The sequence below is a fragment of the Mesoplodon bidens genome (assembly GCF_964165515.1).
Source record: "Mesoplodon bidens genome assembly, chromosome: 15".
Lineage (NCBI taxonomy): Eukaryota > Metazoa > Chordata > Mammalia > Artiodactyla > Ziphiidae > Mesoplodon > Mesoplodon bidens.
Window position 1 is genome coordinate 43,787,957 of NC_138171.1, and position 26,800 is coordinate 43,814,756.

The 26,800-nt window shown below is 48.0% G+C and overlaps 1 protein-coding gene across 6 annotated transcripts in view; it reads right to left on the bottom strand.

Moving 5' to 3' along the window:
* The window catches only part of LOC308628688 (integrin alpha-D-like), a 29,073-nt gene extending 6,899 nt beyond the window's left edge, over nt 1-22,174 (bottom strand). For 3 of the 6 annotated variants that reach the window (XM_081255927.1, XM_081255929.1, XM_081255930.1), the window contains exons 1-20: nt 22,070-22,174; nt 17,348-17,453; nt 15,262-15,365; nt 15,056-15,126; nt 14,816-14,930; nt 11,490-11,620; nt 10,612-10,757; nt 7,567-7,720; nt 7,317-7,467; nt 7,040-7,113; nt 5,623-5,752; nt 5,370-5,512; nt 5,079-5,219; nt 4,781-4,990; nt 3,972-4,102; nt 3,695-3,852; nt 2,543-2,697; nt 2,150-2,281; nt 647-720; nt 271-412 (exon numbers count right to left, since the gene is read on the bottom strand). In XM_081255927.1, the coding sequence (XP_081112053.1) occupies nt 271-412; nt 647-720; nt 2,150-2,281; nt 2,543-2,697; nt 3,695-3,852; nt 3,972-4,102; nt 4,781-4,990; nt 5,079-5,219; nt 5,370-5,512; nt 5,623-5,752; nt 7,040-7,113; nt 7,317-7,467; nt 7,567-7,720; nt 10,612-10,757; nt 11,490-11,620; nt 14,816-14,930; nt 15,056-15,126; nt 15,262-15,365; nt 17,348-17,453; nt 22,070-22,172 (2,571 nt within the window). In that variant the 5' untranslated portion in view covers nt 22,173-22,174. Of the gene's footprint in view, nt 1-270; nt 413-646; nt 721-2,149; nt 2,282-2,542; nt 2,698-3,694; nt 3,853-3,971; nt 4,103-4,780; nt 4,991-5,078; nt 5,220-5,369; nt 5,513-5,622; nt 5,753-7,039; nt 7,114-7,316; nt 7,721-10,611; nt 10,758-11,489; nt 11,621-14,815; nt 14,931-15,055; nt 15,127-15,261; nt 15,366-17,347; nt 17,454-19,235; nt 19,323-22,069 lie in introns of those variants that run through there. The other 3 variants (XM_081255928.1, XM_081255925.1, XM_081255926.1) reach the window with 3 other exon arrangements.
* Nucleotides 22,175-26,800: the final 4,626 nt, after the last annotated feature.

Genomic DNA, 26,800 nt, shown 5'->3' on the forward strand with positions numbered 1-26,800 from the left:
CCTTTGGGAAGAGTGTGAGATTAGGATGAGGAAAGGCACATAGTGAAAGGGCTTCTGGAGGTGCTAGCAGTGCTTTATTTCTTGACCTGGATGTTCACTGCATAGACGTTTGCTTAATCGTTAGTCATTAAACTATACATATGCCTTATGCACTTGTGTGTGTGTGTGTGTGTGTGTTTATATTTCATTATAGAAGAAATTAAGAGGAATCCATTATAACCCAGAGCAGGAGAAAGGTCCCAGCCACTAGAGCCCAAGGGAGCTGTTTACCTGGATTCTTAACACTCGTCGATAGGACAGCCCTGCTGGATAGTAGAAGCTGATCACAGTTCCATAGGAATCCTCACCCTCATTCCACACGGTCACTGTCACATTGAGCTCCAGGGAGCTCCCCACCACCAGGGTCTGCAGGCTGAACGAGGAAGGACAAGAGTGGGACAGAGACTCAAGGAAGTAGATTGGAATTGAATCAGGGGCAGGGGCAGGGCTGTGGGAACTCACGAGCTACAGGCTGATAACCTTCCAATCAAAAGCATTTCTTTGTTAGAAGGAGAGCCAAAGGGAAACATAAGGACTTCTTATCCTATGAGGATGGAGACCCAAAAGCTTGAGTGTCTGTCTATGAAAGTAGATAGAGCTCACTCACCCTGAGAAGCTGAGGCTGACACTCAGGTCCCCTTCACAGAGGTGATCTTGCCCACAGTTCTTCTCAAAGGGGAGCTGCAGCAAAACAGTATATTCTCTTCCCATCCATGTCTTAATCCATCTCCAATCCCCTCATTAGGAGCACTCATCGACATTGAGTATTAGCACCCACCCTGCACCCAGCACCTGTGCTAAACACTGGCAAGTAGGGTAATGAGGGAGGGGCAGTTAGAATATAAAGGGAAGATAAGACAAGATCCTTGGCTTCAAGGAACAGAAAGCTTAGCTGAGGAGTCAAATCCAACTCACACTGGAACAACCATTCAACAAACATTATAGATTGTCAATAATGGGACAGGTTCTGGGTCAGGAAAGGTGGGAACTACAGGTGAATTAGACATGGTTCTTGCACTCAAGGAACCTTCAATACCAAAGGAGCCACAGAAGTAGACACAGATTGCTATGAGTCCACTCACCTGATATTTGGCATGACATCACCATGACACAACAGGAGGCCAGAGAAGAGGTGACAGATGCTGAGTGTAGTGTTCAAAAGAGAGGGAGATCAGACTGGGGCTTTGGGGACTAGAGGAGATCTTTGAGGTGGGGAGAAGGCAATGTTTTCCAAAGAAGAAATATGGCATGCGGGAAGGATATAAAAATCAACTGCCAAACAGTGTCTTAATCTGTTTATTATGTGCCCTTACTAGGAATGCTATGAGCAGTTCCAGGTACCTATGATCACTTGACAGTGCCTCCTCTGAAAGAATAAGGGAATTGTAATGTGAAAATGGAAGGAAGGAAGGAAGGAAGGAAAGAAGGAAGGAAGGGAGGAGGGAAGGAAGGGAAGGAAAGAAGGAAGGAGGGAAAGAAGGAAGGAAGGGAAGGAAGGAAGGGAAGGAAGGAAGGAAGGAAGGAAGGAAGGAGGGAAAGAAGGAAGGAAGGGAAGGAAGGAAGGGAAGGAAGGGAAGGAAGGAAGGGAAGGAAGGAAGGAAGGAAGGGAAGGAAGGAAGGAAGGAAGGGAGGAAAGGAAGGAAGGAGGGAAAGAAGGAAGGAAGGGAAGGAAGGAAGGAAGGAAGGGAAGGAAGGAAGGAAGGAGGGAAAGAAGGAAGGAAGGGAAGGAAGGGAAGGAAGGAAGGGAAGGAAGGAAGGAAGGAAGGGAAGGAAGGAAGGGAAGGAAGGGAAGGAAGGAAGGAAGGGAAGGAAGGAAGGAAGGAAGGAAGGAAGGAAGGAAGGAAGGAAGGAAGATGACATGGACAAACGCACAGAGATAGAAATGAGAAAAGTTGGGAAGGGTCTGCAGAATGAGAACCAGAGAGTTTATGTTGGGGTGAAGTGGATAACCAGCTGGGATGTGTGTAGGAATCCAAGCTGGGCAGGGCTGTGGGAACTGGGTGGAAGCATTTTAGATTTGAAGTGGTTGCTGGGAGCCACCATAGGCTCTTAAGCACATGGAGACACAGTGAAAGTCAGCACATCCCCGGGACTTCATTGGAAGACTCACAGAAGCAGTGAAGCGGTCCTGCGAGTCCACAGCCAGCACAGGGTGTAGGTTCTGAGATGAGGAGATGGGCTCCCCAACCAGGGAGAAGTTGAGTCGCAGGATGATGGGGTTCGCCACGTCCTCCACACAGTCCTGAGGGAGAAGGGGCATTCAAGAACTCGCTCTCCTCCTTACTTGCTACTACTACTCGAGCTTCTCCTCCACTGCATCCATGCCCTGCTGTCCAGACAGCACCCCATCCACACTGTGGAGCCAGGTTCCCCAGGCCCAACTTTCCCCTCTCCATCTGCAGGCTCCCACCCTTCCCATCTCACTCAGCAGGGAGTGGAGATGCCAGAGGCTAGCCTTGGGCTCCTTCCTCCCTCTCCCTTTCCCAGAACCCAACGTCCTCACTGGTAGAAGCAGCTTCATGGTGTCACAGTGCTCTCCCAGCCCTAGGGTTTTTCTTCGGGTCAAAGTCCAGTTCTTGGTCTCACCAAAAATGGCACGAGAAATCAGACGACCTGGGTCCAATGCCAGATCATACACGACAGAGCTTCGGACGTCACCTGAAGCAGAAGGGGCAATGGAAGACAGAAAGTGAGAGAAGCGCAAATGTTCTGTTTTCATTGTTTCATGCAATAAAGACTTGCTGAGCACTTTCTGTGGGCCATGAACTGTACCAGGTGCTGGGGATACATGTGGGGAAGGTGGAGAATTATGGTCCCTGCCCTCATAAGCTCACAGCCTAGAAACAGAGACCAGTACGTAGGACATAACATCACAGCGAGATCCATGCAAGGGTGGGATCCTCAGTGGTACCCAGGAGGGCTTGTTAACTCAGACTGGGGGTCAGAGATGCTTTTCCTGGATGGGCCTTGTCTGAGCTCCGACCTGGAGGATGAACAGGAGTCAGGTGAAAAGCAGGGAGGGGAAAATCCCAGACTCTGGGAATAGTGGCTAAGACCAGAAGGGAGAGGGAGGTTGGCACATTAATTAAAAAGGAGTTCCCTGGAGGTCCAGTGGTTAGGACTCTGCACTTTCTCTGCTGAGGGCCTGGGTTCAATCCCTGATGGGGGAAGTGAGATCCTACAAGCCACGTGGCCAGGCCAAAAAAAAAAAATGTGTATGGCGTAGGGGGGAAGGGGACAAGGTGAGGCTAGAAAGGCAGAGAGGGACCAAATCATAGGGTCATTGTGGGCAAAACTTCTGGTCTTTATAAATGCAAGAAGGGGGTGGTTGAGGGGTGTTAAGCAGTGTTTAGGACCAATCGCTGTAGTTCCCTGTTGGAGAGTGGAGGGGGCGTGCAAGAATAGCCCTGGGCACATCTCAGAGTGGGTGGGAAGGAGAAGCCATGTCCTTGAGGAAGGCGGTGGAGAGGGCAGACCTCAGATGTGTCCTGGAGACAGAACCTAGAGGCCCGGGTGTGGGAAGAGAGAGGGAGGAGGATAGCTGGGTGGACATGGAGGTGACATTTGGGTTCCTGAGCTCATTCTGTCCTGAGGATATAGGGCTGGGGGCCTCTCGGGGACAGTGAGGGTCTGGGTCTACCAGGAGGAAACTCACCTAGCTGGTCCTGTGAGCTTTTGTGGATAGTAAGACAGACTGTGGCGTCCCCAGCTTCCAGGGCGGTGGGCAGCTCTTCCCAGCACTGGTACACAGACTTTGTCACCTCCGGCGGCGTGAATCTCATAGCCACCTCCACATTCAGCACCGGCAAGCTCCTGAGGGTGCATGAGGGGCTGAGGATGGGCCTCTGGCCCCCAGAAGGAGAACAAGGGAGGGGGCAGCTTAGTGAATCAGACACAAGGGGCAGGCAAGGGAGGAGTAAGGGAGTTGTCACCTGAGCAGCAGCGCGTGTCCCTGGGCCCCAATGGCCAGGTCCACCAGTCCATCCTGGGTGAGGTCCTGACCTCCGCTCAGTGAACGCCCGAAATATTGGAGCCTGGGGGAGAGCTGGGAGCCTGCAATCCGCTGGCCAGGGAAGGACAAAAGAAGTGCAAGTCAAGGAAAGGGGATTGGAAAGGTTGGAGAAGAAAGATTTGGAAAGGACACTGAGTAGAGAAGTTGAAGAGCGGGGAGGAGTGGAGAGCAAGCAAAGTGAGGACCCCACAGTCCACAGGCAGAGAGGGGAACACTTTTGGTCCAATGAGGACCACGAAGGTGCAGGTTAATGACAAAATCAAAGAGTAATGATGGGAGCATAATAGATTCATTTATTCATCGTTTACACGTTGATTCATAAATTACATATGTTCATTCATAAATATTTGAGGAATGGAGTGCTTAGTGCTCTCACTGAGTTATCTTTACAAGAAGCCAATAGAATTTGCTCATCCTTTCATAGAAGGAAACCAAGGCTCACAGAGGCTAAATCGGTCACTTGCCTGAGGCCACGCAGCTCACAGGGCTGGTCAGGCATTTGACCTGGGGCCTGTGCTCTCTTAACTACTAAGCTGCCCACACAGTTTGAAGTCTGGAGTCAAAGGAGAGAAAAGAGAATTTGTGCTTAGCTGGGCCTGGGGGAATTAAACCACTAAAAGGAGGAAGGGAATGGTCACTGCTGAGGCCAGTGACAGGTGGCGTCATCAGGTGAATTGACGACAGGGGGGAGGAGGTGAACAGAAGAGGCTGAAGGCAGAGGGGCCTCACCTGGCTGTGGGCGGGGCTGATCCCCAGTCCCAAGGTTCCGTGAAACAGGTAGACAGCACCCCGGTTCTCCTGCTCTCCCGGGGCCCCGATGGCCACGTCCGTCAGCCTGTCCCCGTTCACATCCCCCAGAACCGTCAGAGCTGCCCCAAAGCGGCCCCAGGGGTGGCCTTGCTCCCCTCGCAGGACAGCACCACACTGCCACTTAGCCCTCTGCAGAACAAAAACAGTGTCAGGTCCCACCCCAGGCAACCCCTCCACACCCAGACCCCACCCAGCCCGGGTCTCATCAGCCACTCACCCCGCGGGGAAAGGGGCACACGGACACCTGGCCCCCCCGGCTCTGCTCATAGTAATGGGGGGCCCCGATGAGGACCAGGTCGGAGCTGCCATCTCTGTCCACGTCCACGGAGCTGAGGGAGCCCCCGAAGTAGGAGCCGATCTGGAGGGCAGAGCGTGGAGTCATCCTGCCTACCCCTGCACCCGCTCTGGGCCAGGTCCCGCCTCCCCCCAGATACCAGCCCCTCCCTGCTGGGCCCCGCACCCCCTTCATCTCCCTCTCTGCCCCTGGAGAGCCTCCTCCACACCCAACCTGTGTCCCTGTGACTTCAGCCTTCGGCCTCCATTGCCCGGACACCTGGGTGAAGATAACAACCTTCCCGGTGTGCTGATGGCGGGGGGCCCCCAGGACCAGGCTGTGTACCCCCTTCCAAATGGCCAGCTCTGTGGAGTAACCTGAGGGGACCAGGCCTCAGCACAGAGGCTTCCACTCCCCACCCACGGGCCCCTGCTCTTCCCAGGCAGCCCGTCTCCCGCCCGGCCCTCCGACCACAGCCTTGCTTCACCCAGGTAAGAGTCACTCATGTCCGCGTGCTCCTGAGACATGTTGATGAAGGTGGGGCTCCTATTTGGGGGGTACAGGAAGGCACCTCCAGACCAGCTGAAGCTCCCCACAGCCCCCAGGACTGGTCCATCCTGGGAGGAAAGGATTCCAGGGCTGAGCAGGTGGGAAGAAGAAGAGGATAGCCTATTCCGAAGCAATGGCTGCCAATGGTTCCACCCATCATGTGGAATTCTCTTTGCTCTCCCCTAGCTCTCACCAGCAGCCTCCGTGTCCCTGATTCCTACATCTCTCAGTCCGTCCCCACTGCCGCCATCACGGTCACCCCAGCGCCTCTCACCCACTGCCCTTCCTGCCTCCTAGCTTGCTTTCCTCTGTTTCATCTACTGCCCCAGAGTTGGGTTTCTTCCAACCCAAACGTGCAGCCACCATCCTGCTGACAAACCAAGGTGGCTCACTGTCCCCAAGCTCCTGAGGGTGGCATTTAGGATCCTTCCCAATCGAGCCTGTGGAGTGACACTCTGTTCCAAAATACACCAAGCCTCTGGCCTGGACACTCCTCTCTCCTCTTTCTGGGACGCAGCTCATCTCTCTGGAAGAGTCAACCTCTAAGCCACCTCTGCGAGGTCTTCCTTGGCTCCCTCAGGAAGCGATTGGCATTTCCTCCTCTGAATGCTTATTGCCTTTTCAAACTTTTGATTATGGCTAATTTAGGACATATACAAAAGTCGAAAGAAATGTATAATGAACCCATAAGAACCCGTGACCCAGCGTCAGTGATTAACTCATGACAAACCTTGTTCCACGTCTACGTCCCCCTCAATTGCCCTCAAAATTATTCTGAAGCAAATCCCTCTGGATATTTTGAACACGCATCTACTTTCAGACAATTGTGTGTCTATATTGTCACTTCTTTGGTCTGCATGGGCTGGTCTTTCCCATCTCTCCCACCCTCTCTCCATGCTGCCCCTAGCTCACTCTGCTCCAGCTGTGCTGGCCCTTCTATCTCTCTAGTGCAGTAACCTTGTTCCTGACTCAGGACCTTTGCACTTGCTTTTTCCTCTACCTGGAGCAATCTGTCACCGTATGTTTCCAGGCCTCGCCCTTTCTCATCATTCAGCTTCAGCTGTTACTCCTTAGGCCTCCTCTGACACCTCTCTTTCTCTATCCCAATGCTTAGCACAATCTGAAAGTCTTTCATTTGTTTGTTGTTTGTCACCTCCTCCCACTAGTTATGCGATCCAGGAGAGCAGGAACCTGCCCTATCCTGTTCTCTGTACCTACATACACTGCCTGTGTGTCTCTCCTGGACTAGGTTGTGAGCTTGAGGACAAGGTCTGCGTTCTTGTTTATTCTGGTTCCCAGCTCCCAACACAGGGCTGGTGCCTGATACTCATTAATCAAGCACACACTCCACTCACCGTTGTGAGGATGGAACTGAAGCCTTCTTGAGACATCTCGTGCTGGAAGGAGCTACTTTTCTTTGACTGCGTTCCTGTGGGGAAACAGGTCAGTCAGGCTCCCGGAGACCTTGAGACCATGAAGATTCAGAGCAGAAAGAGGAGAATGAGGTCTGGGGCTTGGGTTCTGGGGAACAATTTTGGGTGAGCTATGAGCCGGAATGAACCTTCAGGACTGAGGGGCACAACTGGGTCGCGACTCTTTCAATTCCGAGACCCAAGGTCACTTCCCATTTACCCTCGACTGCAAAGATCTTCTCCTGCAGCTGCTTCTGGATGTTGCTGAGTGCCACAAAGTTGTCCACCTTGAACACGTGGTCCTCCGAAGGCACTGAGCCAATGATGTTCAGCTCCTGCCTGGCAGTGGGATCCTGGAAAGCATCTCCCACCTGTGGCAGAGAGGCAGCTGAGGAGGAGGAGCCCGCCAGCCCTTCTGCCTGGGGGAGGTGCAGGCTGAGTCTGGGGGAGCCATGAGGAAGGGGACGTACCCCAATGGCATAGCGGATGATGTTGGCTCTGTCTGCCTGGGGGATGACATCGCTGTATTTCAGGGGGTCTTTATATTTCTGCCCATCTGTGATGACAATGAGGATCTTCTTGGCAGTTTTACGGGCCCCATTCTTACTGTGAAATAGTTCTTTCCTATCGAGGAAGAAAAGGGGGGGTGACTCTACTGAGATTCTGGGAAGAAATCATTTGCAGCACTAGAAGCTCCTCTGGAAAGACTGGGGAGTCCTGGCACCCTGAGACTCAGGTATGTTAAGACATGGATACATACTGACAATAATTAGTGAGACTGAGAACAAAGGTACTCATATTCCTTGTTGCTAAAGTTCCATCCACTACAGAACCTCATTCCCAGGAGGCAACAAGGCAAGTTACTTCACCTCTCTGTGCCTTTGCTTCTCTCCATGCAAGATGAGAGCAATAATTGTGCCATAGCTGGTCTCCAAAGATGGCCCCCAGTGAGCCACACCTGGTTCCTTTCCCGTATTGAACCTGGCCTGTGACTCCCTTTAATCAGCAGCATGCAGCAGAAGTGACCCTGTGCCAGTTACGGGCATAAGAAACCTTGGTAGCTTTTGCACTTTGCGGAGCCCTGAGCCGCCATGAGAGAAGTCTAGTCAACCTGTTAGAGGCACCCCATGGAGCAGCCACATGAAGAGAGAGGCCCAGCCATCCCAGCTGAGCCCAGCCTTCCAGCCAATCCTGCCAAGGCAGCAGCCATGTGAATGAAGCTCTCATAGTCCAGCCTCAGATGCCACATGGCCACAGCCACATGAGAGACCCCACCTGAGAAGAGCTGAGCCCCAGGATCATGAAAAGTAGTAACAAAAGGGGTGTTGTTTAAGCCACTAAATTTGGGAGTGGTTTGTCAGGCAGCAGTAAATAACTGAGACAAATAGTATCAGGTTATTCTGAGGGTCAAATGAGGTGAAGCTTTTCCAAAAGTGACTGGCCTATAGGTAAGCATTAATTCTATGGTAGCTATTACAAATGATTAAAAATTAAACATATGATTAAATGATTAAAAATGTGGGCCTCCCTGGTGGCGCAGTGGTTGAGAGTCCGCCTGCCGATGCAGGGGATACGGGTTCGTGCCCCGGTCTGGGAGGATCCCATATGCCGCGGAGCGGCTGGGCCCGTGAGCCATGGCCGCTGGGCCTGCGCATCCGGAGCCTGTGCTCCGCAACGGGAGAGGCCACAACAGTGAGAGGCCCGCGTACCACAAAAAGAAAAAAAAAAAAAAAAAAAAAAAAAATGATTAAAAATGTAACATATATGTTCATGCAGTTCTACAAACTCAGAATAAACACACACACACACATATGCACCAAATAACATACACATGCCAAATATAATACTGAAGCAACCTAAATGTCCCGTGTTAGGGAAGGGGTTTAGCAAATCATGACCCAGCCCCTTGGTGGAAAACTACACAGCCATTTCAAAGGAAAACAATAAAAGCTGTAAAGAAGCATGGAACAGGTTTATGTAACAGATGGAAAAAAATGGCAGTATGAAAATAGTTTCTGCCCTGATTGTGACTATATAAAATATGTCTAAATAAAGACAAGGATGGAAATGACACTGTGCTTTTTTTTTTTTTTTTTTTTTTTGCGGTACGCGGGCCTCTCACGGCTGTGGCCTCTCCCATTGCGGAGCACAGGCTCCGGACGCGCAGGCTCAGCGGCCATGGCTCACAGGCCCAGCCGCTCTGCGGCATGTGAGATCCTCCCAGACCGGGGCACGAACTCGTGTCCCCTGCATTGGCAGGCGGACTCTCAACCACCACGCCACCAGGGAAGCCCGACACTGTGCTTTTTGAGAGTAGGATTTATTTATTCGTTTGTACTTATTCTTTCGTGTTGCCAAAATACTGTGAGATGGTTGGCTAGAGAAACTGTAGGTAATGCTTCTTTTTTTTTTTCCAAAACTTTCCTTAGTGTTATTGCCTTTTTGTCTTTTTTGTAATGAAACTTCTAAAAGGAAAAAAAAACAAAAACACAGCAACAACCCAGTCAGTGGCAGAGCTGGGCTTGGCTCTAGGGAGCAGGGAGGTGATGGGAGAGGATGGATGTTGATGAGAACCACCCCATCGCCCACTGCTGGGAGGAGCTTTAGGGACTGGGAAAGATGCCCCTCCTGTGTGACTTTCAACTCAAGGGACAGAGGTTTTCTTCCTGGTTGTCCAGTCCCAACAGGTCAGTGTTCAAGGCAGAAAAGCCACCCAAGAGTAAAGAGAGTGCCTTTGGACAGATCATCCCTTTTTCAATATTTCTCCAGCACCATCCCCAGGGCAGTGACCAAGGGTGTGCAGGAAGTCAAGGATCCCAGACATTCTACCCAGTGTTTTCCCATGGGAACCACACATTCCACTGTGGTCCCACCACCTAAGCCATTTTCTTCCTGGACCACCTAGCCCCCAGTGCTGGGCAGGCACATGGTACATAGAGACTTGAATGGATGAGGGATGAGAGGATGAAGGGATGAAGGGAGCTGAGTGGAGAGAAAGGCACAAAGAAGACACTTGGCAATAATTCCTGAGTCCCTTCCAAGAAGGTAAAGAGGAGCTGCACTGTTTTTTGGAGAAAATCCCCAACCATTTCTCTCGCACTTCTTGTGCGGAAACACCTCATGTTATCTCGCTTAATCCTTATAACCAAGTTGTGAGTTTTTCCTCATTGGACAGTTTCCTGAGAGAGTCAGTAACTCCAAGGGTGGCCCAGGTAGCTAGCGGAGAGCCAGGATGGGAACCGAGAAGCAAAGCCCAGGTGGGCTCAGGGTCCAGCCATGCCAAAGCCAGGCAAAGGGGAAACATGCTGCAGAGGAGTCCCGCCCTAGATCAGGGGGTCACAATGAGCTATTGGACCAGAAACACTCCAGGGAGGACTCTGCCAGCAGCCCCCTCGCTCCCCTGTGAGCCCCTTTCCCCAGAGCTTCCCTCAGCCTCTAAGAAGGGCTGTGCAGACCCAGCAGGTGGTAGCAGTGAGGTAGCAGGTCATTCACAGGCAGCATGGGGCGGAGCTTACACCACTGTCTGGATGCCTGTGGCTGTGAACGTCAGGCCACTCAGTTGGACGATGGGATCCACCAGGCTCTGAGGGCTCCAGCTGGTCTGAAATTGGCTGAAGGTGAAGTGGGTCCTCAGAAGGTTTGAGTATTGCATCAGCGAGAACTGTGAAGGCCAAGAAGAGGGCCCTGGGGCTCAGGAGTTGTTTTTTAAGAAGTTTTTTATTTTGGAATAATTTTGTATTTACAAACCATGTTCCATGTGGTTTTGAGGCCCGACAAATATATACTGAGACCCAGAAAAAAATAAATGGCCCCAAAAGAAAACTGGAAGATCAAAACCAAATAATGTTTCTTTCATAGTTTACAAAGAATAGCCTTGCCAACCACAATATTTGTTAAACTTAGATTTTTTTTAAAAAATTTATAATAATGAAATCAATTTGTAGGTTATATTTCCTTGCTTCTCAAGAATTTATATATATATATATATATATGTACACACAAACACACACTGATTACTGGGAAATAAAATAAGATAAAGAAATTGTGAGTTACATGGAAAACATAATAAAGAAATCATCATTTGACCAAGTTACCTTCAGTCAAATTTCACAGTAAGATGATTTGATAATCCTTTCAATGTATTTAAACGGCAAAAACATTGTATTTCCTGTGGCATGTGGGGACATAGTACATGTGATGGGGGTACCTCCTCAGGTTAGGGCTCAAATCGGCCCTGCACTGGGACCATACCTTGACCTTGGACCCTGGCCTCCTCATGGCACAAGTCCACTGAGCCAGCCCCCAGCGATGCCAGGCCCCCTCCCAGGTTGGCCTTCCCAAAGGTAGACCCTCCCTGATCCCAATCCCCAGGCCTCAGGGGCCCAGCCTTCACCAGTGTGTCAGTGCCCTTGAACTGGTCCATCACAGCTCTGACAAAGTTCTTCATCCGTTTAAAGTCATTTCGGTCAATGCTGCCAGAGCCATCAATCAGGAAAACAACGTCTATCTCTTGATTTGGACACTCTGCAGAGAGAGAGGGAGGAATCAGAAATGCATGGGCAGGTCCCAGCCACTTCCTGGGATCCAGAAACCCTTTCTGCTCCACAGAGCCAGGGGGCCATCCTTGGCGTAGGGATGCCAAGGCCCCCTGGCCCACCCAGTTTCTGACACCCTCCACTGAGGAGGTCCAAATCTGTTGCCCAAGTCCCTTCTCCCTTCAGCAGAATCCCTGTTGCTCCCCTCCTTCCACAAGGCCTACAAAAGGGGAGGAAGAAGTAGAGGGTGGGGCCCGGGTGGGTTCCTCACTCATTTAGTCAACAAATATTTATTGAATACACCACCAGGGATACTGTGGGGCACAGTGGAAGGCAATTTAGCGAAGTGGTTCAGAATGTGCATCCTGGAGCCAGCATGCCTGGGCTCGAATCCCACCTCTGCCCACCTCTTAGTGGTGAATGCAGGCAAGTTACATAACTTCACTGGGCTTCAGTTTTCCCCATCTGTAAAATGGGTAATAGTAGTGCCTACCACATGGGATTATTGCAAAGATAAAAAGAATGAATATGTACATAAAGTACTTAAGACAGGGCCTGGCACCCCATAAGGGGTAGCTGTTATCACCATCATCACCACATGCCAGGCATTGTTCTAGGCCCAAGGACACACCTGCAGCGGGTGCTAAGGTGTGCCACCAAGACCTGTCCCCCATCAGGATGGAGGTGCTCATTCCCAGCTGCAGGAAGTTGGCTGTTGATGGCTCCCAGCAGAGTTCCTCCCTAAGTGTCACCCTACTCAAAAGGGAGGTGCTGGGGCTTCCCTGGTGGCACAGTGGTTGAGAGTCCGCCTGCCGATGCAGGGGACACAGGTTCGTGCCCCGGTCCGGGAAGATCCCACATGCTGCAGAGCGGCTAGGCCCGTGAGCCATGGCCGCTGAGCCTGCACGTCCGGAGCCTGTGCTCTGCAGCAGGAGGGACCACAATGCTGAGAGGCCCGCCTACCGCAAAAAAAAAAAAAAAGAAAAAAGGGAGGTGCCTTGCCCAAGGTCACCTCCTGCTCCTGCGGGCAACACATATCCGGCCATGCTCTGAGCTCTCCGTGGGGCAGCTGAGGCCTCTCACAGTGCATCCTCTCCATCTGCCAAGTCCTGCTTCCCTCACACTCCCATAAGGGTTGCTCCCGAGAACATTCCCAGGTGAGCCTCAGAGTCTATCTCTGGGGAAGTCTGATTAAAGACCATAGCTTTAAAAAAGATCTCGTCCCTGCCCTTGTGGAGTCCACGCCATAATGGAAAGACACATCATACGTAAATGAACAAATAAAACATTTCAGGTTGTCCCCAGACTTACGTAGGGGCTTGTGGCCTGCATGCAAAACCCGGTTGATGCCTCCACCGGCACCCCACATCCTGTGTTGGTCCCAGGGTGCTGGGAGATCAGACCACCACAGCTCTGAGGTGTGATGCTGAGCCATGGTACCCTGCCTCAGGGCACTGAAGCAAAAATGCCTTCTCCCATCTCCTCACTCCTCACCCATCCCCCCTACTCAACCAACATCACCAATGCCCAGAAGAAATGGAAGATCACTTCCCTCCCTGCTTCCTTGAAGACCAGGAAATCCAGCCACCGACACAGCAGGCTGAGAAGCCCTCAGGTGCTCCCCTTCTCACCCTTGATCTGTCCCCAACAGCTGGCGTTCCCTGCCACCACGTCTTGTACTTGGGCCCACATTTTTAGCTGCATCACAAAACCACCCTCACATGCTCTCTCAGACTAGGCCTGGGGCCAGCACCCTCACAATGTTACTTCTGTTTCTTGCTTCTTTTATTGCATCCACTGGGCTTCCCAAAGCAGGCAGCTGGCTGTAGCTTAATGGCCTTCTGAAAAAGAACTGAGCCAATCAGGCAAGGTTGGCTCAAGCTCTGGGCTCCGCCACTTCCTAAAGTGGAAACTCACCTCTCTGAGCCTCAGTTTTCTCTATAAAATGGGGATCATCCTGGCCTCCACAGGGATCTTGAGAGGATGCTATAAGGTGATGCACACCCGGAACCCAGTACGCAGTACTGCCTGGCACACAGTCCTGCCAAATCTATTCAAACCTGCCTCGTCTGGACCAGTTTTACACATCTGTGTCCCATTTTGATCAGGCATCCCACCTCATGAGCCCCAGAAACATCTAGGAAAAGACATTTACCATCTAGTAAATGTCTGGCTGCACAGACATCCCAGGTGGGGTATGGTACCCACAAAAGTCTTTTCCACTCTCTCTGTCCCCTCTATAGACTCTGCTCTCACAATTTGGTCTGGGGGCTCTTTCTGCTGCTGTTTTACTTTCTGCTAAAAGCCCACCAAGGCTGGCATCATGGTTTCTCTGGTCTAAATCATGCCTCGAGTGGTCCCTGGATCTCATTTGGGGCCCATTATTCTCTCTGATGCCAAGATGGGGCAGTTTATCTGTATCTTCCTCCTAGACGGAATACATGGTCTTCAGCTAGAAAATCAGTCATAATGGCGATCACATACATGTGCCAGAAAGGAGTCTAAGCACTTTATGTGTATTAAATTTTTTAATCCTAATAGCCACCTCGATTATTAAGCTCCATTTTACCAATGAGGAAACTAAGGCCCAGGGAAAGAAGCCACTTGCCCAAGGACACAGAAGATGAACTTGTAAAGACAGACTTTCAGAGAGAAGCCACGTCAGGGCCTCCAGTCACCATTCTCTGTGGATGACATCAGTGCTGCAAAACTGTGCCTCACACTCCCCATGGCCGGGTCATTTGCTCCCCTTGGAAGGGGAAGAGTGAGTCTGGGGGGGTCCTGGCAGTTCAGCAGTGAATGACCCAGGACTGCTTCCCTCTTGGATTCTTGGATCTATCGTCCTCACCACACATTTTTACCCCACCAAGGCCCTTCCTCTGGAAACCAGGAGGCATCCCTGTACCTGTTGGCAAATGTAGGGCCCTCATGCCTCCTGCAAGAGCTGGACTCCCTCCTGCCCCATCAGAGCCATTACCGCTTGGCTGGCTTAGGGCTCCTGCCATGAGCTACCCCTCCTGCCAGGCCAGACCATGCTCCCAGCCCCTCCTGTGCTTGCCGAGGCCTCTGGGAAGGGGCCTGCACACAGGAGGCCCAAGAGGCCGAGACCCAGGCTTCATGCTCTGCACGCATGAGCAGTGCCAGCACGTGCTCCACACGGAACTGCTATCTCTAGGGGACCTACCTGGCAGGGTGGCGGGGACTGTCTGGATGATCTGCAGGTGGGAGCCCAGCAGGAGGCAAACGCCTTTTGCATACATGTTCTCCCCACAGGCTCTGTGCATGGTCGGGCCGCAGGCCTGGGGACAGAGGCCTGTGTGGGCGAGGGGGCCCCCAGAACACTTCCCCTCCTTCTTGCCTAGCCCCAGCCTCCTCTGGCCCCTGTTCTTCCCTTGAGACCCTCCTGGCACCCAGAAACACTCACCAGCAGCCAGGAGAGATCGGTGGAGGCCACCAGGGACAGGCCCAAGGACGTGTTCACGGCATCTGGGGGTGCTGAGAGGTCAGACACACAGGGTCACACTCAAGGGCACACCCTCGTTTGGGGGGACAGTCTGAGCAGGAGGCTGAGGAGGGGGCGGTCTGGTGTAGGAGGGTTGAAGGCCCTGATTCCTGGGGCGAGTCACTCACTATTCAGCAAGATGGGCTGACACAAGCCGGTGGCAGCCAGGCAGTCGTACAAACGTCCTGTTTTGTTGAATGCGACCACCTCCAGGGGGGCTCCCACCACGAGTCTGGAGGCACAACCAGGACAGACAGTCACAGGAGGGGTTGGGGCACAAGGCGCTTCGGGTGAAGAAGTGTCATGGGGAAGTGAGACTTCATGAGGGGAGCTCTTGCCTTCTGCCACGTGTGAGGCTATTAAAAATCAGGGCCCGAGTCTAACCCACGTACGCTGAAAGGCCGTGCTGGGCTTTTTGTTTATTTGTTTGTGTATGTGTGTGTGTATACATAAATATATGTGTGTTTGTGTATACAAATGGTTTGGGGGGTTGTGTGTGTGTGTGTGTTTTAACATTCACCCAAAATAATACTATTCAGAACAAAAACAGCATTTCCTAACCACAGGTCAGTGCAATTTTTTTCCTAGGAGCCATCATTCTGAGCCACCCAAGAAATAGGTCGCCTCAAATAGAAAAAATGGAAAAATGTCCCGAAGCTTTTGAAACCAAATAGATAATTCTGTAATTAATTGGACAATTTAAATATAAGATAAACAATTTAAATTGGACCATTTTAAGCAGCTGTATCAGAAGCCACATCTATATCTGCAGTCATATAAATGCAACCATTTATTTGCAAAATTCCTTGAAAGGAGAGAATTTTTTAATTTGGAAAAATCTTCTCACTACCAACAACCTCGCTACTCAGATGAGGAAACTAGACAAATACTAGTGTACTTTAACTAATTAGCCAAGCAAGTCTTGTTAAATTGTCATTTAAAGATTCCTTCTAGAGAGCCATTTCTTTATGGACACCTGAAATCCCTGTTTGTCTAAGGCTTGAGGATGAAACTGAATCAGATGGCTGGAGATGTAGCCGTTTGGGACCTGCTGGCACAAATGCGTGAATAAACTTTTAGTCTTAGACTATTTATCTGCATGTTTTTCTTCACCTCATTCCTTAGACGTGGACTCACTCTTCTCGTATTTGGGTAACAACTCAGCAGAAACGAGGAAAAACAGTAACTTTGTAGCAATCAGAATATCATCCAATATATATGATTTACTTTACTGTAAATACTGGTGAACAGCGGTCAATCAAGAGTTTTATATTCATTTAAAAAAAAAATAGGGCCCCAACACAAATTGGTGGTGATGGTAAGTGGGACAGAGGTTCTCTCTGGATTTGTTCAGTGTTGTGTGATCAGGAGAGTCCCAAGGGAACCCAGGCGAGAGGGGCCTGGAGAGGTTCTACATCTTGATCTAGGTGGTGTTTACCTGGGTACACACATAAGAAAAATTCATTGAGTTGGATTTTGGATTTGTGCATTTCAGTCTCTGTGTTATATTTCAACACAAACGAACAAAGAAAAAATAAAACTCTGGCGCCTGGCACTTGCTTCCACATTCCCAGCCTGCCAGCAGGGTGAGGAAGGAGGAGGGATGTACATTTAGAACTCAGTGACTTCTGTGTGCTCCCTCTTGGCCAAGTGAACTGTCCTGTGCTCTCAGGCTCATTGCCAATGCCACCTCCTCTGTGAAGTCTTCCTGGAATTCCCTCCTGGGTTTGAGGTCTCCCTTTTTCTGCCTCCCAGACTTTGGTTATGCTTGCATCACACTGTGACTTCAACTCCTTGGGTCCCTGTCTCTGGGACCCAAGAATGTGCACTTCTGGAGGCAGGGCAGGTACATAATTTGCTGGTCCCAGTGCAAAATAAAAATGCGGGGTCTCTTGTTCTTGGAAAGTTTTTCCCCCTTTCTTCTGCAGTGCCTCCCTCTCTGCCTGTCCTGGTGTTTCCTATTTGCTATTTGGTGTCACACTCCTTCATGCACGGGGATCCTCACAGGGCCAGCACAGACCCTTAAGGACTGGGCAGGCTGGGCACGGCTGACCCTGTCCTTGCCCAGCTCATGCCAGGGGTCAGTAGTCAGTGGTGTCATGTACAGGCTTCTCGCCCATGCTGCCCTTCCTCCAGGGAACCTCCTGGGCTGCCACATGCAGCCACCTGCCTGCAGGCCAAGGGGGTGGAGCTGGGGAAGTGGGCGGAGCCTACCTAGATCTGCCAAACTGGACCACGCTCTGCCCAAAGCTGGCTCCATCCTCTTGGAAGACCATGGGCTCCTCCACATCCAAGTTGAATCCATGATAAGAAGCCAGGACTGAGGAATTCGGGAAGGGGAGGTGAAAGGGACAGTCAGAGAAGCCCCTTCTCCTCTGGACCCCTGACTTCTTGGGGTCTTGATACCCACCCCACATAGCCTTGGTTCCCCACCTGCCCGGGAGAAGGGCATTCTTTCCTTCTTTGTTTCCTGGTTGCCTTCTGTGTGGTTCCCATCTCTCACCCTCCGTCAAAAATAGTCAAATCACAGTGCAACGGGCAACCATCCAGAGAAATGTCCCCTCATGGACACTTCAAATACATCCACAATCTGAAATTAGGCCAGTCACCTCCTGATAGCTTAGATCAGGAATGTTCTTTAAAGATAAAGTGACCGTACATTTACTGTCTAAACTGGGATCTTCTGAGAGTGGAAGGGGCACCATTAATAATTACACCAGGGATATTGGGACTGCCCCCAGGTCATCCACTTAAAAACTGTCGTGCCCCATCTTCTCGTTACGCAGAGACCCTAAGATCCAGATTGGGGAACAGACTTAGAATTCTGAGATTAATTATTTGTCATTATGTGTTCTCCATGTCCCCGTCCCTGGTGCCAGGCTCTAGGAGGGCAAGGACTACTACATCTCTCTTGTCTTGGTGCCTGGGACAGTGCCTGGCCCTTAGCGGGTGACTTTAGTATTTGATGACTGACCCAGAACTGCACAGCAAGTCACTGGCACAGCCAGGAATCTAATTCACTCTCACCAACCTTGACTCATCAACGTCCCCCTTCCCAAAGGCTAAGCTAGAAAGCCTCAGGGAAGACCCCCTACATTTCAAGAGCTTTTTCCTGCAAGCAATTGCGGCGGTGGGGGTGGTTTGGAAAAAGCCCTCCCCATGCCTCCCCATTCCTCCTAGAAGGCCCAGCTGTCTCTGGATTGAGGAGTTGACTCCAACCCCAAGAGTAGGGAAGCTTTAAGGAGGTCAGGCACCAGGCCAGGCAGTGACAGGGAGGGTCCAGACACCTGAACCCTGGGGTTCTGGGAAGAGGCTAGATGTTTAGGATGCTGGGACCCTGCTGCAGCCACACGCAGGGGAGCCTCACATCCTATGTCTTCCTCACAAAGGGTGATTCTGTTCCTGAAAGTGGCCCCTGTGATCTGACAAGTAACAGGATACCAAGGCACTCAGACCCAGGTGCCTCAGAAGCCGGGCAGGTGACATCAAAGAGTGAAGTTGCGGATGGTGGTATGAGCACCAGGGAATCAAGTGGGGTAGTCATTCCCAGGCTCAGGTACCCAGAGCAGCCAGACCTTCTCATTTCTCAAGAAAAGCTGGAAATCGGGATTTGGGGGTGAAATCTGATTTTCAACTGACACCCAAGTGATTTTTTAAATGACACACGAATGTGGTCCTGATACTGTTGTCAACTTCTGGACTGTTCTCTTGGCAGCAGTGGGACAGCCTGCCTGAAATCAAGACTTGGGGGACATGCAGGGCCAAGGAGGTGCTTGCTGTCCAAAGTCTTCCGCTGCCTCATGGCTTCCCCTCCCAGGGGCGCTGGGGCAGACTCCCTTCACTCACAGCACCCACTCCAGGGCCCGCACGGGAGGGAGGGGGACCATGGGAAAGGTGGAGAGCAGCTCATCCTCCACCCAAGCGTAACTCATGAGCCCACTTCCCTCAGCTTTGCTCAGCTCCCGCCCCTCCCCAGATTTCAGGCCATTCCTCCCTCCAAGCCAGACTGGATACCAGTCCTCTCCCCTTCCCTCAGCTCCTCCTGAGAGCTGAACAAGACCCCACCACAGGGCTTCTCCCAGCCTTGAGGAACCCCACTCACCAGCCAGGAGCAGCACAACTCCAAAGGCCATCCCCGAGCAGCGCATCAGAGAAAAAGAGCGCCAGGCAGCAGAGCACTGAAGGGTGCTCCGAGTCTCAGGGAGAGTTAAAATAATGACTCAGGGCTTGACGTGGCAGGAGGAAGGCTCAGTGAGGAAGTACTTGGTTAATTATAGAAAGTCAGGGGCCAGAGGCCAAAGGCACCTTGGTGAAAAGCCCCCATACTCTCCCACCACCACCACCTCCGGGGGTCTGACTTCCTTCTCCAGGGCCTGGCTATCCCAGAAGACTACCCTCCCCCAGCCCTTGAGACCTACTTGATGCCCAGGGTCCTGCTAGCTCTCTGGGGCCTCAGGAGTCAGGCTGCATATGAGAGGAAGGGGCAGAACAGAGAGGTGGAGAGGCCTCACTGCATAGACATGAACCTGGACAGGAGCACACCACCGCCTCAGAGGGCACTTGTGGGGGCCAGGGCATGGGTGAGCGTGTTGTTTAAAGAATGGACAACCAAGCTGGTAAATTCATACACTGAACTTACCAGTCAGCAATGAAAGAGAACAGACTACAGATAGGGGTAACAACATGGATGAATTTCAACTTTGTCATAAGTGAAAGACGCCAGGCACCAGATTGCATAATATATGAGTCCTTTCATATGAACAGGTGAAATTAATCTGCGAAGGTAGAAAGCAGAAGAGTGATGGCCTCTGGCAGGGAGGGAACTTGTAAAGTGTTAAATTTAACATTCAACACACTTAATATTTTAACACTTGTTAAATCGGGGAAGGGTAAATAAATGGGTGGTTGTTATTTATTCTCTGTAATTTTCTGTGTATGTGTGTGTGTGTGTGTGCGTGTGTTTGAAGTATAGTTGACTTACAATGTTGTGTTAGTTTAGGTGTACAGCAAAGTGATTCAGTTATACATATACATATATTTTTTCAGATTCTTTTCCCTTATAGGTTATTACAAAATATTGGCTATAGTTCCCTGTGCTATACAGTAGGTCCTTGTTGGTTATCTACTTTATATATAGTAGGGTGTATATGTTAATCCCAAACTCCTAATTTATCGCTTTCCCCCCTTTCCCCTTTGGTAACCATATCTGTGTGTTTTAAATATTCCACAGTTATGCATAAATGAATGTCTCTCAAAAGCATGAAAAAAGGTCCAACGTATAAAAGCCAAGGAATAGACTTAGAAAGCTAGAATTTGTGACAAAAATCCCTAACTACGGCATACTATGTTAAATATATATGTGACAGGCATTTGAAACACTTAAAATGTAGATTCAATGTCAAGCACAGTGGTCCCCCCCACCCTTGGTTTTGATTTCCACGAAAATATGAAATAAAAACTTTCAGAAATAATTCATATGTTTTAAATTGTGCACCTTTCTGAGTAACGTGACGGGCTCTCCCACCATCTAATCCAGCCCACGCAGGACGTGAAGCATCGCTTTGTCCAGTGTATCTTGCCTGTTAGTCACTTAGTAGCCGGCTCAGTTATCAGGTTGACTGTTGAGGTATTCCAGTGCTTGTGTTCAAGTGACCTTTATTTTACTTAATAATGGCCCCAGTGCAAGAACAGTGACACTGGCAATTCAGATGTGCCAAAGGGAAGCTGTAAAGTGCTTCCTTTAAGTGAAAAGGTGAAAGTTCTCGACTGACTAAGGAAAGAAAACAAATCGTATGCTGAGGCTGCTAAGATCTACAATAAGAAATTGTGAAGAAGGAAAAAGAAATTTGTGTTAGTTTTGCTGTTGCACCGCCAACTGCAAAAGTTACAGCCACAGGGTGTGTTAAGTGCTTAGTTAAGATGGAAAAGGCATTTACATTTTTTTCCAACTATATTTTCTTTATAAAAGCTAGGTTTCAAATAAAATGACTCTGAAGGGCTTAAAGGTAAGAAATTGATAAGTGCAAACAAAGAATGTAAGTTCTGCTACCCTAAGACAAAGCGTTAAAATGGTACAAAAATAATCATGAAGATGAAAAGTATAAGCCACAATAAAGAGATTACATTCATTTTTGTGGGATAAATTACATCACAGTAAACATTAATCACTGGGGAAAAAAGGCATTAAATTTTAATAATAAGATTCTGAGAGAGAGAGAGAGAGACCACATTCACATAACTTTTATTACAGTAAACTGTTAAGATTGTTCTATTTTATTATTAGTTACTGTTGTTAATCTCTCTTTTTTGATGGCAATAAAATATGATATTTCATTTACATTGCATGATAAATGGTTAACATCCTTAGTCATAAATGAGTTCTTAGAACCAGTAACAAAGACATTGATATTCCAAATGAAATAACACAAGTGACTAGTGAGGATTAGCATATATGAAGATGACTGAGCTGAACAATAACAGAAGAAAAGCAATTTCTCTGTAACATCATATTACCAAAGATTAAAAATCTAACATTTTGTCCAGTTTTAGGAGAGAGACCCACATAAACTCTGGGGGAAAAGATTGATGAGGTCCCATCTATATAGTAGGGAGAAATGTTGTTAATCTCTTACTGGGCCTAATTTACAATTTAAACTTTATCATACTTATGTAAGTATAGAAAAAAAACATATATATAGGACTCAGAACCATCCGAGGTTTCAGGCGTCCACTGGGGGTCTTGTAAAACATCCCCCACAGATACGGGGACTCCTGCATAGACAATATGAAATAGTTTTCTAAACAAAAATTTTAGCTTCATTTACTTGAGCTGACATTTAACAGACAGAAGAAATTAGACTCTGAGAAGGGCATCTGGTGATACCCAGTACGGAATGCAGCTGAAGATTGTGATTGCTGACTTTGAGGCTGACTTACCTATTTCCTGCAAAGACTGTCGAGGCCAAGTTGAGCAATAGCTTTCTTCCTCTTGTTCTAAGGGGTCAGTAGCAAAGAGTACCCCGTCATCAGTTCTGTGCATCTGGGAACTTCTCTCTGTGTTTGGAACCACAAAGATGATTTTTTGACGATTCTCCTTAATCCAAAAATTTTAAGCTCTCTTCATTTTCTCCATCTTCACCACACCTCATCTTTTAGAAACACTCTTGAATGATATCACATTTTATACGTAATCTTTACTTTCGGACTTCTCTTCACAAGCAAGGCTTGAGGCTAACTAACTTTTGGCTGTTTCAGCAACTGTAAAATTTCCAACTTTGCCTCAGTTGTATTATCACTTGTATCCACACAAGTTTTTTGTTTTCCACTCATTTTTGAAGAACACTAAGGGCGAATGGCAAAAAGATATTCAAATATTTGTGAAAACCACGTGTTGCCATGAAAGTGTCTTTCTGCCAGGCAGGATGTTGAAGATACCAAGATAGTGAGAGATAAAGGTAATTATGTTAATGAGGCAACTTTTGGAAAGCAACTAAATATGGGGGCTGGTGGCCAGGAGAGCCAACCACGTGATTAGGGGTTTGGCACTTTCAGCCCCACCCTTCAACCTCTTTTTTTTTTTTTTTAATTAATTTATTTATTTTTAATTTTTTTATTTTTTGCTTTATAACAAATTTAATCAGTTATACATATACATATGTTCCCATATCCCCTCCCTTTTGAGTCTCCCTCCCACCCTCCCTATCCCACCCCTCCAGGCGGTCACAAAGCACCGAGCTGATCTCCCTGTGCTATGCGGCTGCTTCCCACTAGCTATCTACCTTACGTTTGGTAGTGTATATATGTCCATGCCGCTCTTTCACTTTGTCACAGCTTACCCTTCCCCCTCCCCATATCCTCAAGTCCATTCTCTAGTAGGTCTGTGTCTGTATTCCTGTCTTACCCCTATGTTCTTCATGACATTTTTTTTTCTTAAATTCCATATATATGTGTCAGCATACAGTATTTGTCTTTCTCTTTCTGACTTACTTCACTCTGTATGACAGACTCTAGGTCCATCCACCTCATTACAAATAGCTCAATTTCATTTCTTTTTATGGCTGAGTAATATTCCATTGTATATATGTGCCACATCTTCTTTACCCATTCATCCGATGATGGACACTTAGGTTGTTTCCATCTCCGGGCTATTGTAAATAGGGCTGCTATGAACATTTTGGTACATGTCTCTTTTTGAATTATGGTTTTCTCAGGGTATATGCCCAGTAGTGGGATTGCTGGGTCATATGGTAGTTCTATTTGTAGTTTTTTAAGGAACCTCCATACCGTTCTCCATAGTGGCTGTACCAATTCACATTCCCACCAGCAGTGCAAGAGTGTTCCTTTTTTTCCACACCCTCTCCAGCATTTATTGTTTCTAGATTTCTTGATGATGGCCATTCTGACTGGTGTGAGATGATATCTCATTGTAGTTTTGATTTGCATTTCTCTAATGAGTAAAGATGTTGAGCATCCTTTCATGTGTTTGTTGGCAGTCTGTATATCTTCTGCGGAGAAATGTCTATTTAGGTCTTCTGCCCATTTTTGGATTGGGTTGTTTGTTTTTTTGTTATTGAGCTGCATGAGCTGCTTATAAATTTTGGAGATTAATCCTTTGTCAGTTGCTTCATTTGCAAATATTTTCTCCCATTCTGAGGGTTGTCTTTTGGTCTTGTTGATGGTTTCCTTTGCTGTGCAAAAGCTTTTAAGTTTCATTCGGTCCCATGTGTTTATTTTTGTCTTTATTTCCATTTCTCTAGGAGGTGGGTCAAAAAGGATCTTGCTGTGATTTATGTCATAGAGTGTTCTGCCTATGTTTTCCTCTAAGAGTTTGATAGTGTCTGGCCTTACATTTAGGTCTTTAATCCATTTTGAGCTTATTTTTGTGTATGGTGTTAGGGAGTGATCTAATCTCATACTTTTACATGTCCCTATCCAGTTTTCCCAGCACCACTTATTGAAGAGACTGTCCTTTCTCCACTGTACATTCCTGCCTCCTTTATCAAAGATAAGGTGACCATATGTGTGTGGGTTTATCTCTGGGCTTTCTATCCTGTTCCATTGATCTATCTTTCTGTTTTTGTGCCAGTACCATACTGTCTTGATTACTGTAGCTTTGTAGTATAGTCTGAAGTCAGGGAGCCTGATTCCTCCAGCTCCATTTTTCGTTCTCAAGATTGCTTTGGCTATTCGGGGTCTTTTGTGTTTCCATACAAATTGCAAAATTTTTTGCTCTAGTTCTGTGAAAAATGCCAGTGGTAGTTTGATAGGGATTGCATTGAATCTGTAGATTGCTTTGGGTAGTAGAGTCATTTTCACAATGTTGATTCTTCCAATCCAAGAACATGGTACATCTCTCCATCTATTTGTATCATCTTTAATTTCTTTCATCAGTGTCTTATAATTTTCTGCATACAGGTCTTTTGTCTCCTTAGGTAGGTTTATTCCTAGATATTTTATTCTTTTTGTTGCAATGGTAAATGGGAGTGTTTCCTTGATTTCACTTTCAGATTTTTCATCATTAGTATATAGGAATGCCAGAGATTTCTGTGCATTAATTTTGTATCCTGCTACTTTACCAAATTCATTGATTAGCTCTATTAGTTTTCTGGTAGCATCTTTAGGATTCTCTATGTATAGTATCATGTCATCTGCAAACAGTGACAGTTTTACTTTTGGAAAGCAACTAAATATGGGGGCTGGTGGCCAGGAGAGCCAACCACGTGATTAGGGGTTTGGCACTTTCAGCCCCACCCTTCAATCTCTTGAGGGGGAGAAGGGCTGGAGATTGAGTCCAATCACTAATGGCCATGATTTAATCAATCATGGTTACCAAGGGGGGAAAGGGGGAATGGGATGAATTGGGAGATTGGGATTGACATATATACACTATTGATACTATGTATAAAATAGATAACAAATGAGAACCTAATGTATAGCACAGGGAACTCTACTCAGTGCTCTGTGGTGACCTAAATGGGAAGGAAATCTAAAAAAGAGGGGGAAAATAAATAAATAAATAAGAGGGGATATATGTATATGTATAACTGATTCACTTTGCTGTACAGCAAAAACTAACACAACATTGTAAAGCAACTATACTCCAATAAAAATTAATTTCAAAAATGATGCCTATGTAATTAAGCCTCCATAAAACCCCAAATGGATGGGGTTTGGAGAGCAGAGTGGCCCTTTCAGAAAAGTCATGCCCTTTCCCCACACCTTACATCTCTTCCATCTACCTGTCTCTGAGTTCTATCCTTTTATAATAAACTGGCAATCTAGTAAGTAAAATGTTTCTCTGAGTTCTGTGAGCTGGAGCAAATTAATGGAACCAAAGGAAAGGTGTCGTTGAAACCTCCAATCAATAGACAGTCAGAAGCACAGGTGATAACCTGGGCTTGCAGTCGGTGTCTGAAGTGGGGGTGGGAGGCGGTCTTGTAGAACTGTGCCCTTAACCTGTGGGATCTGATGCTATCTCCAGATAGATAGTGTCGGAATTGAGTTGAACTGTAGGACACCCAGCTGGTGTCAGAAAATTCCTTGGTGGTGAGGAAAATCTCAGACACAATCCATTGCTTGGAATTGGGATGTTCAACATCATTAATTGGTGTCAGGAGTGGGGTATGCTAGAAAGGCCCTGGCTCATGGCAACAGGTGGTTTAAGAAGAAAAAGGTAAAAGGGCAAGGAAAGACAAACCCTTGATCCCTGGATGGCATTCATCCTATGAAACTACAACTATGCTGCAATCTATTACTAAAGGTAAAATTTACTAAATAAAGTTTAGAAATAATAGTAGCCCGACTCCCAGGGAGTTGGCCATTGAATCTATAAGGAAATGCAAAATAATAAGCATGCTAAACATACAGTCCCTTGATGATTATTATCCATAATAGATAAAATGAAATTAAAAGAAAGTGTGGGTTGGGCCTTGATGCTAAACCAACCTCAGATTTAGGTGAGTCTGAGCTATGGCCACTGGCCTCAAAGACATACCTCAAGGAAAAAATTGTGCAGGATGTTAAGAACAACAGGCCCGGGGAATTCCCTGGCAGTCCAGTAGTTAAGATTCTGTGCATTCACTGCAGGGGGCGCAGGGTCGATCCCTGGTTGGGGAACTAAGATCCCATCTGTATCTCCCAGGCCATTGCTAAATGGGGGGTAACATTTCAGACTGCTGGATTTGTCATCAAAAACTGATCTGTCCATTATGCTAGAGAACCCCTGGTCCCTTTCCCTGTCTCTGGTTAACAACACAAGCTTGGAGAACTTTGCATCCAGGCTTTATGCAAAGAAAAGGACACAAAACAAGGGTCATAAAAAATTTAAAATTGAATTAAAAATAATTGTCTACATACCCCTAACATTTTGTTGGCCTTCATAGCTGTCACGTTTCCAGTTCTGAGCCATAGATTCAAATGGAAATTATCAGGAGGCATTCATGATTCAAAATTAGCTCCCTTTACTAGATTTTTACTTCCCTGGTTATGTATAAGTGCAAATGAGGAACCTCTCCTTAACTATTGAAAATATTACAGAATCTGCTGCAACAGCAATAGCTGCCCAACAAAAATCCTTATACTCTCTGGCCAAAGTTGTAGAGGGTTTTTTTCCCCAAAGTTGTTCTTGATAATAGGGTAGCCCTTGATTACCTTTTAGCTGAGGAATGA